The sequence below is a fragment of the Pipistrellus kuhlii genome, unplaced genomic scaffold (assembly GCF_014108245.1).
Source record: "Pipistrellus kuhlii isolate mPipKuh1 unplaced genomic scaffold, mPipKuh1.p scaffold_m20_p_19, whole genome shotgun sequence".
NCBI lineage: Eukaryota > Metazoa > Chordata > Mammalia > Chiroptera > Vespertilionidae > Pipistrellus > Pipistrellus kuhlii.
This window is the reverse complement of record NW_023425504.1, coordinates 8,932,250-8,947,412: the sequence shown is the minus strand read 5'-3', so window position 1 is coordinate 8,947,412 and position 15,163 is coordinate 8,932,250. Positions and strand designations below refer to the sequence as shown.

General features: G+C 39.9%; 1 protein-coding gene and 1 pseudogene across 1 annotated transcript in view; both read left to right on the top strand.

Moving 5' to 3' along the window:
• LOC118722022 overlaps positions 1-15,163 on the top strand; it is a 50,614-nt gene that overhangs the window by 23,480 nt on the left and 11,971 nt on the right. The window contains 1 exon segment of the mRNA XM_045583449.1: positions 6,199-6,506. Within this exon segment, the coding sequence (XP_045439405.1) occupies positions 6,199-6,506 (308 nt within the window).
• Positions 6,077-6,664, top strand: LOC118722021 (annotated as a pseudogene).

Sequence of the window (15,163 nt, the reverse complement as noted above, 5' to 3'; positions counted from 1 at the left end):
ATGAACCAAAAGATAGATATAGAGACAGTATACCAACAAGCAGACTGTCAAATTACAGCGGGGAGGAGAGGAAGATCTGGGGGAGATAATAGATCAACCGAAGGACTTTTATACATGCATATAAGTACAACCAATGGACATAAAACTCTGGGGAGGGAGGGGATGTGTGGGAAGGGAGAGGGGGGCAAAAAAATCAATAAAATATATTTTAAAAAAAAGAAAGGGTGTTAGGTTTTGTCAAATGCTTTTTCTGCATCAATGGATATGACTATATGGTTTTTATCTCACAGTTTATGTGGTGTATCACATTTATTGATTTGCGGATATTGTTTCATCCTTGCATCCCCTGGATAAATCCCAACTGGTCATGGTGTATGATCTTTCTAATGTAATGCTGGATTTGATTTGCAATAATTTTATTGAGGATTTTGGCATCTGTGTTCATGAGGGATATTGACCTGTAATTCTCTTTCTTTGTATTGCTTTATCTGGTTTTGGGATTATGGTAATGCTGGCTTCATAGAAAGAGTTTCGAAGTGCTCCTTCCTCTTGAATTTTCTGGAATAGTCTGAGGAAGATACTTTTTTTTTCTTCTTTGAATATTTGATAAGACTCCCCTGTGATGCCATCTGGTATAGGGCTTTTGTTTGGAAGGTTTTTTTTTTATTATTATTGCTTTAATTTCCTCCATAGTTATTGACCTATTCTGATTTTTTTTATCCCTTGTGGTTGAGTTTTGGAAGGTCATATTTTTTTTAGGAGTATGTTCGTTTCTTCTAGGTTGACCAGTTTGTTGGAGTAGAGTTGCTCATATTATTTTTTTAATGATTCTTCTTATTTCTGTGGGGTTTGTTGTTATTTCATTTCTTTAATTTCTGATTTTGTTTATTTGGGTCCTCTCTCTTTGCTGCTTGGTGAGCCTGGCTAGAGATTCATCAATCTTGTTTTTCCTTTCAAAGAAGCAGCTCTTGGTTTCATTGATCTTTTGTTTTGGGTTTTGTTTTGTTTTGTTTTGTTTTGGTTTTTGTCTCTGTTATTTATTTCTGCCCTGATATTTATTATTTCCTTTCTTCTGATCACACTGGGCTTTTCTTGTTGCTCTCTTTTTAATTCTTCAAGTTGCTGAGTTAGATTGTTTACTACCCGTTTTTCTTATTTGTTTTTTGTTTTGTGGTGTGTTTTGTGTGTGTGTGTGTTTGTTTGTTTGTTTGTTTTTGTTTTTGTTTTTTTTTTTTTGTTTTTTTTGAGGTAGGCCTGTAATGCTATGAACTTCCCTCACAGGACTGCTTTCACTGTGTCCCAAAGATTTTGGATTGTTTTATTTTAATTGTCATTTGTTTCTAGGATGTGTTTTATTTCTTCATTGATCTCTATGGTAACCCACTCATTGTTTAATAGTGTGCTATTCAGCCTCCAAGTGTTTGAATTTTTGTGATTGTTTTTACTGTAGTTGATTTCTAATTTTATGTTTTTACTGTAGTTGATTTCTAATTTTATGCCACTGTGATCTGACAAAAAGCTTGATATGATTTCAATCCTCTTGAATTTGGAGAGACTTTGCCTGTGTCCCAATATGTGGTCTATGTTTGTCCCATGTGTGCTTGAGAATAATGTATATTCTGTAATTTTGGGGTGGAATGTTCTAAAGATATCAATTAATTAATCTTATCTAGTGAATCATTTAAATATTTGGTTTTTTGCTAATTTTTTGTCTAGAGGATTTATCCAGTGATATTAATGTGTTATTAAAGTCTCCTACTACCCTGTTTCTCCAAAAATAAGACAGTGTCTTATATTAATTTTTGCTCCCAAAGATGCACTAGGTCTTATTTTCAGGGATGTCTTATTTTTCCATGAAGAAGAATACGGTACACATTTATTGTTAAATGAAAATAAAGGAAATGTATTACCTGTATATGGTATGGTAGTACGGTAGTTGTCAACACAAACCAGACAAACTGTGAATCCTGCAATATCAAGAATTTACTCATTTATTCAATGACAATCATGTCATCATCTTCTGGAATATCATCATAACAATCCAATTCCTGAATTTCCTGGCAAATTTCTTGTGACTCCATTCCTTTCAGAATCAGTGGACCAAATCTCTTATGTTTAGCCTGGGGGTGGGGGCTTATTTTCAGGGGATGCCTTTTATTTCACTCAGAAAGAAACCTGTAAGTAGGTCTTATTTTCGGAGGATGTCTTATTTTCGGGGAAACACAGTATGATTGTGTTGCTGTCAATCTGTCCCCTGATATCTTCCAGAAATTTTTTTATGCACTTGAGTGCTCCAGCTTTGGGTGCATAAATGTTTACCAGAGTTATATCCTCTTGTTGTATTGATCCCATTAGAATTATGAAGTGGCCTTTATTGTCTCTTGTTATGGTCTTCACTTTGAGGTCTATTTTGTCAGATATAAGTATTGGTACCCTAGCTTTTTTTTTTTTTTTTTTTTTTTTTTTTTTTTTTTTTTTTTTCATTTCCATTTGCCTGATATTTTTCCATCCCTTCACTTTCAGTCTGTGTGAGTCCCTTGTTCTGAGGTAGGTCTCCTGTACACAACATATATATATGGGCCATGTTTTCTTATTCATTCACTCACTCAATACCTTGTGATTGGAGCATTTAATCCATTTACATTTAATGTTATTATTGATAGGTACTTGTTTGTAGCCATTTCTGTACTTCATGCCTGTGTTCCTTCCTCCATTTCTATTTCTTCTTTTTACAGAATTCCCTTTAGCATTTCCTGCATTGCTGGCTTGGTCGTGATAAACCCCCTCAGCATTTTTTTTTTTTTTTTTAACGCTCCTGATTCAATTTTGATTGATAGCCTTGCTGGGCAGAGTATTCTTGGGTTCAGTCCTTTGATTTGCATCACTTTGTATACCTCCTTCCATTCTCTTCTAGCTTGATATGTTTCTGTTGAGAAATCATTTGATAATGATGGGGGATCCTTTATAGGTAACTCTTTGTCTCTCTTTTGCAGCCTTTAATATTCTCTCTTTGTCATTAACATTTGCCACTGTAATTATAACATGTCTTGATGTGGGTCTTTTGGGATTCATCTTGTTGGGACTCTCTGTACTTGTGTAACCTTTTTCTTCCCCATATCTGGGAAGTTTTTTGTTTGTTTGTTTGTTTGTGTTTTTTGTTTGTTTGTTTTGTCATTACTTCTTCAAATAGATTTTCTAATCCTTGCTGCTCTTCTTGTCCTTCTGGCAGCCCTATTATACGTATGTTACTTAATTTTGTGTTTTCTCAAAAATCCCTTATGCTCTCCTCCTGCTTTTTAATTTTTTTCTCTAGTTGCTGTTCAGATTTAAGCATGTTTCTCTACCTTATCTTTTAACTCACTAATTTGGTCCTCTGCTTCTTCTAATCTACTGTTGAAACCTTCCACAGTGTTTTTTATTGTAGCTATATCACTTTTGATTTCTTCCTGATTTGTGCATAGGTTGTTGATTTTCTCATCCATCTAGTGTATGAACTATATTACCATTAATCTGAATTCTTTTTCAGTCATGTTGCATGCTTCCATTTCACTTATTTATTTCCTCTGGGGATTGTGTCATCTCCCTATTCTGACTATCCCCAGAAGGTTCAAACATTGAATTGCATGGGCTTGGGCCTGGCCGTGTGCAGTAGAAGCTTTGCACCACCTGAGTGTCACTGAAGAGTTCTGACACTAAGACATGCGGCCGCTGTGGTTTGATGGGAGCCACACTCATTCAGGATCAGAGTCACTGTCACTCAGTGTGGCCTCGTGTGCATACATAGAATCAGGGATCCCACCTGTGCCATGCTGAAATAGAGAACCCAATGGCATGTGCAGAAAATCAGAGTCCCCTAGCTCATGCTAGGAGTCAGAGTTCCCCTGTGCCTACTCCAGGAATTGAGTATCAGAGTCTCTGTTGCTTGGTGCAGCCTTGTGCCAAGAATCAGGTTTCCTGTGTGTGCGTGCACCAAGAATTGGAGTCACTTGCTCTTAGTGTGAATGCACTGGGAACCAGGGATCCCAGGCACAGACAATGAGAAACAGAGTCAAGTCACTGGTGCTCAGTGCTGTCTCTTGCATAGAGAATCAGGGACTTGTCTTCTTGGGGGGCCGGGTTTCACAGTACCACTATGTCAGCAGGAAATCCACTCCTGTGCTGTGGAAAACAGACTTCCATGTGCACTTGCCCAGAATCCATGTCGGGTGGCACTGCTGCTGTGAGTGGGCGTGGGGTTTGGTCACCCAATTGCATGGGAGGAACAGATTCTCAGTGTCCATGCACATGCCCAGGCTCAAATTCCTGCAATGCCTCTGTGGCCCTGTGCAAATGGTTGGTCTACCAGTTCCTATGGTGCTGCTGTTAGCCTGCAGGAAGGGTTATAGGCTCTGTGACTCACAGAAATCTGCAGCCGGGATGTCTGAATTCTAGGTGTTTGTGGCTCTGCAGCTATGGTTGCAGGTCTCTGTCCCCAGTAGCTGCAGGGTCCCAGTTTGTGTCTGAGACCAGGTTGGGTGGTGCTGAGGCCAGGATCCTATTATCAAGCAGCTATGTTTTTCAAAATGGTATGGTCTCTGTGCCCATGCTGCCGCCCCCAGAGTGTCCGCAGTGGCAGCGGGGTTCTGCCATGTAAGACTTCCTGGTTTTGCAGCCCCTGAAAAGACCTGCAGGATCTAACTCTCCCTAGCTCTCTCTCACACACACACACACACACACACACACCACACACTCCTCTATCACGCCCTCACTCTTTCACACTCTCTCCCTTCCTGCCTTCCTGCCAGTCACCATCTTTGGGTTCCAGGAATTATACTTTTTATTTGATTTTCCTTTCCTAATATTAATTGAGCTAGTACTTCAATAGGTTTGAAAGCACTTGGCTTTTAGTTCCCTATCTCCCAAAGCCCTAAACAAAAATAACCACCATAGAGAAATACTTTGTGTATTAGTCTGCTAGGGTTGCCATAACAACGTACAACAAACTGGAGGGCTTAAACAAAGGAAATTTATTTTCTCACAATTCTGGCAGCCAGCATTCTAAAGTGAAGGTGTTGGCAGGTTTGATTATCTCTACAAAGACCTTCTCTCCAAATAAAGTCACATTCTGAGGCACTAGGGCTTAGAATTTTAACCATTGGATTTAAGAGAAACTAGTCAATCCATCAGAGTTTGCTCACAGTAAATTGTTCTATGACTTTACATTTATCTCCTGACTTGTTTAATAAAATATAAAATTAGTACTCAGTAATAACCTGACTTTCTCTCTAGTGTTGAATAAAATTAATTTAACATTATCTATTTACATATTGCCTCTGTATTTCTAGTATCCTTTGTATTTATATCTTCACAAATGTAAACTTTAGCAAATCATAGTAATACTATGATTTGCTAAAGTTTCCATCTTCTTTTTATCTTATCTGGTTTGGATAAATTTAACTTGATTTACACACAAATGTAAGGGAACTTTGTGAAATAAAGCCATTTAAAACAGACTCTACCAGTTGGAGTACAAGGCCTGATTATGATAGGAAGATCAATTTACTGGTAGATACATCTGTTACATGTGATCTTTTTCTTCTGCTGCCAGGTTTCATAGTCTGTCTTATGGACTTTGCTACCATTTTAGTTTAGTAAAGCAATGACATTAGAGATCTGTAATATGTTTATTTTTTTTTGTCCTTAGAACTTACTAAGGACCTATTCTCTTTTATGAAGAGAAGTTCTTTAGGGGAATAGTCTAGCTTGTTTTAAAAGAAATGTAATTTGATATTTACAAATTGTTTCATTCTCTCAGCAAGCATTTATTGAGAACTGTGCCAACACTAGGCAAATATTACAGGCATACTCTCCTTCAGGGAACAAAAGTGAAAAAGAACAAGAACCATATTATTTCATTCATATGTGGGATATAAAAAAAAAAGCAACAGTGAACACACAGACTGCTGTCTGTGTCTTTGAGTACAAGAAAACAAACTCAAAGACACAGACAGAAGTATGATGATTACCAGAGGGGGAGAGGATTAAAAAGGTAAAGGGAGTCAAATATATGGTGACAGAAAGAGACTAAACTCGGGCGCGTGAATGGAGGTGGCCGTGGCAGAAGTGTCCGGCAGGCCAGGTCCCTGCCGCCACCATGCTCCCATTGTCACTGCTGAAGATGGCTCAGAATCACCCCATGTTAGTGGAGCTTAAAAACAGGGAGACGTACAAAGGTCAGCTGTGACAACTGGATGAACATCAACCTGCGCAAGGTGATATGCACATCGAGGGATGGGGACAAGTTCTGGCGGATGCCCGAGTGCTACATCCGCGGCAGCACTGTCAAGTACCTGTGCATCTCTGATGAGATCATTTACATGGTCAAAGAAGAGGTGGTGGCCAAGAGTCGTGGCCGTGGTGGCCTGCAGCAGCAGAAGCAGCAGAAAGGCCGTGGCATGGAGGGTGCTGGACGAGGTGTGTTTGGCGGCCATGGCAGAGGTCAACCAGAAAAGAAGACCAGCAGGCAGGCGGGTAAACAGTGAACTGGCCCGGCGACCCCCAGAGACTTAAGCCCTTCCCCAACAAGTTGTACATCTGCTCCAGTCCATGAGTGTTCAGAACAAAAAAAAAGGAGGCAGGTGTTGGGAGACCCCACTTCTGCATTTTGTGGTTCTTTTGATGTTGTCTTTTTTTTTTTTTTTTTTTTTTTTTTGATAGAGGAAAGGGGAGAGAGAGAGAGAGAGAGAGAGAGAGAGAGAGAGAGAGAGAGAGAGAGAGAGAGAGACATCGATGTGAGAAAAACATTGATCTACTGCCTCCACCATGTACCCTGACTGGGAATGGAACCTGCAACCTGGATATGTACTTTGACTGGGAATTGAAATTGCAACTTTTTGTGTACAGGACAATGCTCCAACTAACCAAGCCACACTGGCCAGGGCATTAAGTCCTTATTTTTATTTTTATTTTTTTAAAGCCACATATTTCCAACTATTTCTATAGTTGGAAATATTATTTGGTTTTGATTTTGTGAAGTCGCAGCCAACTTGATTCCTGGAAGGTTCTGTGTTAATGCATCTGTACAGTCTTCCCCCTTGTGTTAACGGGGGCATTTTCAAACAGGTTTGTTTTGTATCTCTTGTTGGACCCCTGTGTGGAAAACAGATGGGAAGTTTTCATTTTAAGGTCTTTGCACTGAGGTTGACAGTCCAGGGAGTTTTCCTGGAACAGACCTGAAACTGTCTTTTCAAAACAAATCCACACAGACATGTGCCTCAGAAGCTGTTGTGGGGCCTTGGTTGGGCCCTGTTCCTTTGCCTTTCTCCCTCTTGTGTTACAAAAACAAAAACAAAACAACTACAGAGAGAGAGAGAGAGAGAGAGAGAGAGAGAGAGAGAGAGAGAGAGAGAGAGAGATTAAACCCTGGGAGGTGAGCACACAATGCAATACACAGATGATGTATTATAGTATTGTACCCCTGAAATGTATATAATGTTGTTAATGTTACCCCAGTAAATTTAATTAATTTTAAAAGACTGGTTAATTTTATTAACTAACTTTTCTGATTTCCCTAATTTTTTAAAATTTATTTTTCTTTTATTATATTAATGTAAATCAAATTTTATTTATATTTTCCCATGCTATAAACATTAACATTTCAAGAAAAACTATTTTAAACATAATAATGTTACATACATTAAACATTAATAGGTCAAGGAAAAAAATTTAAATATATTAATACTAGGGCCCCAATGCATGAATTCACGCACATTGAAAGGAACTATGGGCCGCAAAGCTGTGATGGGCACAGGGGCAGGTCTTGGCCCATCCTCCGCACCCAGACCCAGCACTCCCACAGCGAACCTTGGGCCCATGTCTAACCACAGCCTACTCCCACCACTGCTACTCCCACTCATTGAAAGCTCTAGCTGCTCACACCTGCTGATGGTGCAGAGCCATTAGAGTTGGTGACAGCAGTGCGTGCAAGCAGGGCTGTTGCTGGCAGTGGGTGTGAGAGGTGGCTGCTGGCCCCAATCACTCCTCAAGGGCCGGGGGAGGTGGAAAAGCCCTGAGGGACGATCAGGTCCAGCAACCATTGCTCACACCCACTGACAGCACCGAGCAATTGGGGCCAGTGCTGGGTGCTGGCTGCAGGTGTGAGCAGAGCTGGTGCCAGCAGCAGGTGTGAGCACCATGCAGGACTGTGGCATGTGTGAGCAAAGAATTTTCAGTAACCACTAGAGTCTTGCCCCGATGACAGCGATGGGTGACCTGCCTTGATCTAGCGCCCTTGCTCACCTGCTCCAACATCCAACATCCTGCCACAGATGATGCCTGCCATGTTCCGTGTGCGACCCCTTGTGGTCAGCGCACATCATAGCAATGGGTTGTTTGGTTGTTCACTTGTTCGGCAGTTCAGTCTACTTGCACATTAAGGTTTTATATATATGGATTACCAAAACTTTACTAGCATAGTATAATACAACAAAAGTTGTGGAAATATTAAAAATCTCCAAAAAACAGGATTACTTCTATTATATTCTAACATTTTTTTCCTAGGGCTGTATTTTTGTTCATCAGTTTATATTCATTATTCCATAAATAAGTGAGCTCATGTGATATTTAACTTTCTCCAGCTGGCTTATTTCGCTTAGCATAATGCTCTCCAGTTCCATCCATGCTGTTGCAAATGGTAAGAGTTCCTTATTTTTTTTTACAGCAGCATAGTGTTCCATTGTGTAGATGTAACACTGTTTTTTCATCCTCTCATCTGCTGATGAGCACTTAGGCTGTTTCCAAATCTTATCTATTGTAAAGTATGCTGCTATATACATAAGGGTGCATATATCCTTTCTGGTTGGTGTTTCTAGTTTCTTGGGATATATTCCTAGAAGGAATTTCTGGGTCAAATGGAAGTTGCATTGTTAATTTTTGTGGAAATTCTATACTGCTGTCCACAGTGGCTGCACCAGTCTGTATTTCCACCAACAGTGAAGAAGGGTTCCTTTTTCTCCACATCCTCCCCAGCACTTGTCGTTTGTTGATTTGTTGTTGATAGCCATTCTGACAAATGTGAGATGGTACTTAATTGTCATTTTGATTTGCATTTCTCAGATGATTAGTGCCTTTGAGCATGTTTTCATGTCTCTTGGCCTTCTGTATGGCCTCTTTTGAAAAGTGTCTATTTAAGTCCTTTCCCCATTTTTTATTGGATTGTTTATCGTGTGTGTGTGTGTGTGTGTGTGTGTGTGTGTGTGTTGTCAGGATTCTAAATAATGGTTCTTTTTTTATTGTCTAAAGTTTTACATGTCTGTTTTTCCCCAATTGACATCCCCCCCAGACATTCCCACCCTAAGCAAGCCCCCCCACCCCAGTGTCTGTGTCCATTGGTTATGCTAATATGCATGCATGCAAGTCCTTTGTTTGCTCTCTCACACACACCCCACCACCACCACCACCATTTGTCTTTGGATCTATTCTTGTTCATCAGTTTATGTTGTTCATTATATCCCACATATGAGTGAGATCTGTGATGTTTAACTTTCTCCAGCAGGCTTATTTCGCTCAGCATAATGCTCTCCAGGTTCATCAATGCTGTTGTAAATGGTAAGAGTTCCTTATTTTTTACAGCAGCATAGTATTTCATTGTGTAGATGTACCACTGTTTTTTAATCCACTCATCTGCTGATGGGCACTTAGCCTATTTCCAAATGTTAGCTATTGTAAATTGTGCTGCAATGAATATAGGAGTGCATATATCCTTTCTGATTGGTGTTTCTGATTTCTTGGGATATATTCCTAGAAGGGGATTACTGGTTCAAATGGGAGTTCCATTTTTAACTTTTTGAGGAAACTCCATACTGTATTCCACAGTGACTGCACCAGTCTGCAATCCCACCAGCAGTGCAGGAAGGTTCCTTTTTTAACACATCCTTGCCAGCACTTGTTGTTTGTTGATGATAGATATTCTGACTGGTGTGAGATGGTCTCTCATTATTGTTTTGATTTTTATCTCTTAGATGGTTAGTGACTTTGAGCATGTTTTCATATGTTTCTGGGTCTTCTGTATGTCCTTTTTCAAAAGTGTCTATTTAGGTCCTTTGCCCATTTTTTTTTTTATTGGATCGTTTATCTTCTTTTTGTTAAGTTGTATGAGTTCCTTGTAAATGTTGGAGATTAAACCCTTATTGGAGCTAAAATTGGCAAATATGTTCTCGCATGTAGTGGTCTTTCTTGTTATTTTGTTGATGGTTTCTTTTGCTGTGTAGAAGTTTTTTATTTTGAGGTAGTCCCTTTTGTTTATTTTCTCCTTAGTTTCCATTGCCTTAGCTGCTGTATCGGTAAAGATATTGCGACAACATATGTCTGATATTTTGCTGCCTATGGATTCTTCTAAGATTTTTATGGTTTCCCATCTTACATTTAAGTCCTTTATCCATTTTGAGTTTGTTTTTGTGTATGGTGTAAGTTGGTGATGAAGTTTTTGTTTTTGTTTTTGTTTTTTTGCATGTATCTGTTCAATTTTCCCAACCCTATTTATGGAAGAGACTGTCTTGACTCCATTGTATGCTCTTGACTCCTTTGTCAAATATTAATTGAGCATAAGGCTTGAATCCATTTCTGGTTCTCTGTACTATTCCATCTACAATAATAATAGCCTAGGTGGTCGTCACTCCCTCATGCATCACACCCTAATATCATTATAAGGTGGCCTTCACAAGATGGCCATGTGCAAAGCAGAGTTGTGTCCCGGTGGAGCAGGCGGGTTGTGGTAGGGGAGGGTAGTTTGGGGCGATCAGGCCAGCCAGAGAGGGCAGTTGTGGGTAATCAGGGGATTGCTGTGGCTATTTGGGGTCTTTTTAAAATTTTTTTATCCCATGTGAATTTTTGGAGTTTTTTTCTAGGTCTGTGGAAATATTCCCTTAGTATCTTAATGGAGATTGCATTGAATCTATAGATTGTTTTGGGTAGTATAGACATTTTAATTATGTCCATTCTACTACTCCATGAACATGGTATATTCGTCCATTTGTTTATGTCTTTCTCTATCTCTTTTTTCAACATCCTGTAGTTTTCTGACTACCAATCTTTTACCTCCTTAGTTTATTCCTAGATATCTTAATTTTTTTTTGGTGTAATGGTAAATGGGATTTTTTTTCCCCCCAGTTTCTTTTCTGTGAGTTCATTATGGTGTAGTAAAAAAGCCATACAGCTGAAACCAGTTTGGCTCAGTGGATAGAGTGTTGGTCTGCAGACTGAAGGGTCCCAGGTTCGATTCCGGACAAGGGCATGTACATTGGTTGCAGGTACATCCCCAGTGGGGGGTGTGCAGGAGGCGGATGGTTGATGTTTCTTTCTCATGGATGTTTCTGGCTTTCTCTCCCTCTCTTCCTTCCTCTCTGTAAAAAAAAAAAAAATCAACAAAATATATATTTTTAAAAAGTCATAGATTTCTGGGTGTTAATTTTGAATCTAGCTACATTGCCAAATTCATTTATTAAGTTTAGTAGTTTTTTTATGGAGCCTTTGTGGTTTTCCACATATAGTATGTCATCTGTGAATAATGACAGTTTTACTCCTTCTTTTCCAATTTAGGTAGTGTTTTATCTCTTTTTGTCTGATCACAATGATGAGCACTTCCAGTACTATGTCAAACAGCAGTGGTGAAAGTGGGCATTCCTGTCTTGTTCCCCATCTTAGGGGAAATGGTTTTTGTTTTTACTGATTGAGTATGATGTTTGTTGTAGGTTTGTTATTATACTTTTTTCATATTGAGATATGCTCCCTCTATTCTCACTTCACTGAGAGTTTTTATCAAAAATGAATGTTGGATTTTGTCAAATGCCTTTTCTGCATCTGTTGATATGATCATGTGATTTTTGTCTTTCAATTTGTTTATGTGATGTATCCAGTTTATTGATTTGCAAATATTGTACCAGTGTTGCATCCCTGGAATAAATCCCACTTGATCATGATGTTTGATCTTTTTAATATATTGCTGGATGTGATTTTCTAATATTTTGTTGAGGATTTTAGTATATATGTTCATCAGGAATGCTGGCCTGTAATTCTCTTTCCTTGTAGTATCTTTGTCTGGTTTTGGAATTAAGAGAATGATGGCCTCGTAAAAAGAGTTTGGAAGTGTTCCTTTCTCTGGGATTTTCTAAAATAGTTTGAGGAGTATAGGTGTTAGTTCTTCTTTGAATGTTTGGTAAAACTCCTCTGTGAAGCCATCTGCACCTGGGTTTTCATTTGGTGGGAGTTTATTATTATTACTATTATTACTGCTTCTATTTCATTTTTTTGTTATTGGCCTATTCAGGCTTTTTTATTCTTCCTGATTCAGTTTTGGGAGATTGTATTTTTCTAGTAATTTGTCTGTTTCATCTACATTATCCAGTTTAATGGCATATAGTTGTTCCTAGTATTTTCTTATAATTATTTGTATTTCTGTGGTGTCAGTGGTTACTTCTCCACTTTTGTTTCTTATTTTATTTAAGTCTTTTCTCTTTATTTCTTGATGAATCTTGTTTATTCTTTCAGAGCACCAGCTCTTGGTTTCATTTATTTATTTATTTGTTAATTAATTTATTTATTTAAATATATCTTATTGATTTTTTAAATATATTTTATTGATTTTTCTTACAGAGAGGAAGGGAAAGATATAGAGAGCTAGAAACATCGATGAGAGAGAAATATCGACCAGCCGCCTCTTACACACCCCCTACTGGGGATGTGCCCACAACCAAGGTACATGCCCTTGACCGGAATTGAACCTGGGACCTTTCAGTCCACAGACTGATGCTCTACCGCTGAGCCAAACCGGTTTTGGCTCTTATTGATTTTTTACAGAGAGGAAGGGAGAGGGATAGAGAGTCAGAAATATCAATGAGAAAGAAACATTGATCAGCTGTATCAAGGTTCTCTACTGTGAGTTTTCCACTTACTCTGCTCCCATTTTTACACTCTCGTTTTCTATAATGACATCAAAAATAGTCACAGTCAGCCCTAGTTAGTTTGGCTCAGTGAACAGAGTATTGGCCCGTGGACTGAAGGGTCCCAGGTTTGATTCTGGTCAAAGGCACATGCCCGGGTTGCTGGCTTGATCCCCAGTGGGAGGCATGCAGGAGGTAGCCAATCAATGGTTCTCTTTCATCATTGATGTTTCTCTCTCTCTTTTCATCCTTTTCTCTCTGAAATCAATAAAAAATGTATTTTTAAAAAATAGTCAGAGTCACACAGTTTTAAGATTTGAAGCTCATCTTCACTTCTTCCTTATTTTTCTACAGTATCTAATTATGCAGCTAATCCTATTAATTCTCCTTGACAGCATCTCTGTTCCCACTGCTACTTCCTTCTGTCCCTTGAGCCCAGATTACTCTAATAATAATCTAACAGATTTCCCATCTATGCCAGTTTAATCTGACTTCTATAACCAACACCAAGATAACTTTTCTAAAACATAATTTTTAACCTCTTTTTCTCTCCTGTGCAAAATGTTACAATGGCTTCTTATTACCTATTGAATAAGAATAAGAACACCTAGTTTATATTGAGCATTTACTTACATAGGTTGCCAGGCACTATAATGAGAACTCTACAACCACCTCCTTGTCCTCTATTATCACAATATTCATATGGATGAGGAAACTGAGGTTCAGGATAAGTTGCTTGCCTAAGGTTGCACAAGTAATAAGTTACAGAACTGGGGATTTGACTCAATTCTGTTTTGCTCCAAAGCCTGTGTTTCTAACAACTTTGCTATCCATATGTCCACCTAACTTGATTCAGGTGAACTGTAATTAGTTGTAATTAGTTAAAGGCAATATATATATATATATATATATATATATATATATATAGTGAATTTCTATTTTTTTTTTCTTTTTGCTTCTCAGTGGATCATATTGTACATCTCCTGGGCTCTGATCATGCTTACTTTGGAGAGCTCCAACTTAATATAATAAAACTTGCCACTCACATATGATTCCAGGTGTCTTTAAGGAAGGCTCGTCTGCTTATTTTATGTTCTCCATAATACTTAGCATCATATTTTCCCAGCACTATTCTAGATATTATATTAGGTGTGAAATACGTTTTTAAGAATGCCAGGATGAATTTGGACTGTGGGTTTTTTTATTAAACATTTTAACCATGAATACAATTCAGTGGCATTAAGTGCATTCACAATGTTAATCATCATCATGCCAAACAGAAACTCTGTACCCATTCAGCAATAATGACCCATTTTATCCTTATATCCTATATTCTTTTTTTTAAAATAAATCTTTATTGTTCATATTGTTACAAAGGTTCCTCATTTCTTCCCCCCTCCACCAGGTTCCCACCCCACCCACCGCCCCCTCCCCATCCCCCATTGTCCTCATTCATAGGTGCAGTTTATGTTCAGTCTCTTCCTCCCTCCCTTTCCCCGATAGTAAATCCCTTTTCAGATAGTAAATCAGTTACTTAGCATTTTCTCATATCAATAATACCACCACATGCCCAATGATACATTTCACACAAAAGACATTTCCAAATAGGTCAACCAGCCTCATCCAGGCCCCACCCAAGGCACTCACAGATCAACACCCCAGCCCTATACTAACTCAACACATCCAGATCTAAGCCTTCATCACTTGATTCAGCAGACCCTCAAGTTCCCACAAAAGTTTCCAGCCATGTCTGAGAGGCAGCCGTCGGGGAGGGGCAGGCGAGGAGCGAGCTGTTCCGGGCCTGGCTGCTCCGGGCCTGGCCTCTGTTGCTCTGGTTCATTCCACAACCAGCTGCTCCGGGTCTGGTCACTGCCGCTCCTGACCTAGTTGCTCTGGATCTGGCTGCTGCTGCTCCGGGCCTGGCCGCACCCAACCCAGCTGCTCTGGGCCCGGCTGTTTCGGGCCCGGCTGCTCTGGGCCTGGCCGCTCCCAGCCTGGCAGCTGCTGCTCCGGGCCCGGCCGCACCAGACCCGGCTGCTCCGGGCCTGGCCGCTCCCAGCCTGGCAGCCCCTGCTCTGGGCCTGGCCGCTCCCAGCCTGGCAGCCGCTGCTCCGGGCCTGGCCGCTCCCAGCCTGGCAGCCGCTGCTCCGGGCCTGGCCGCTCCCAGCCTGGCAGCCGCTGCTCCGGGCCTGGCCGCTCCCAGCCTGGCAGCCGCTGCTCCGGGCCTGGCCGCACCAGACCCGGCTGTT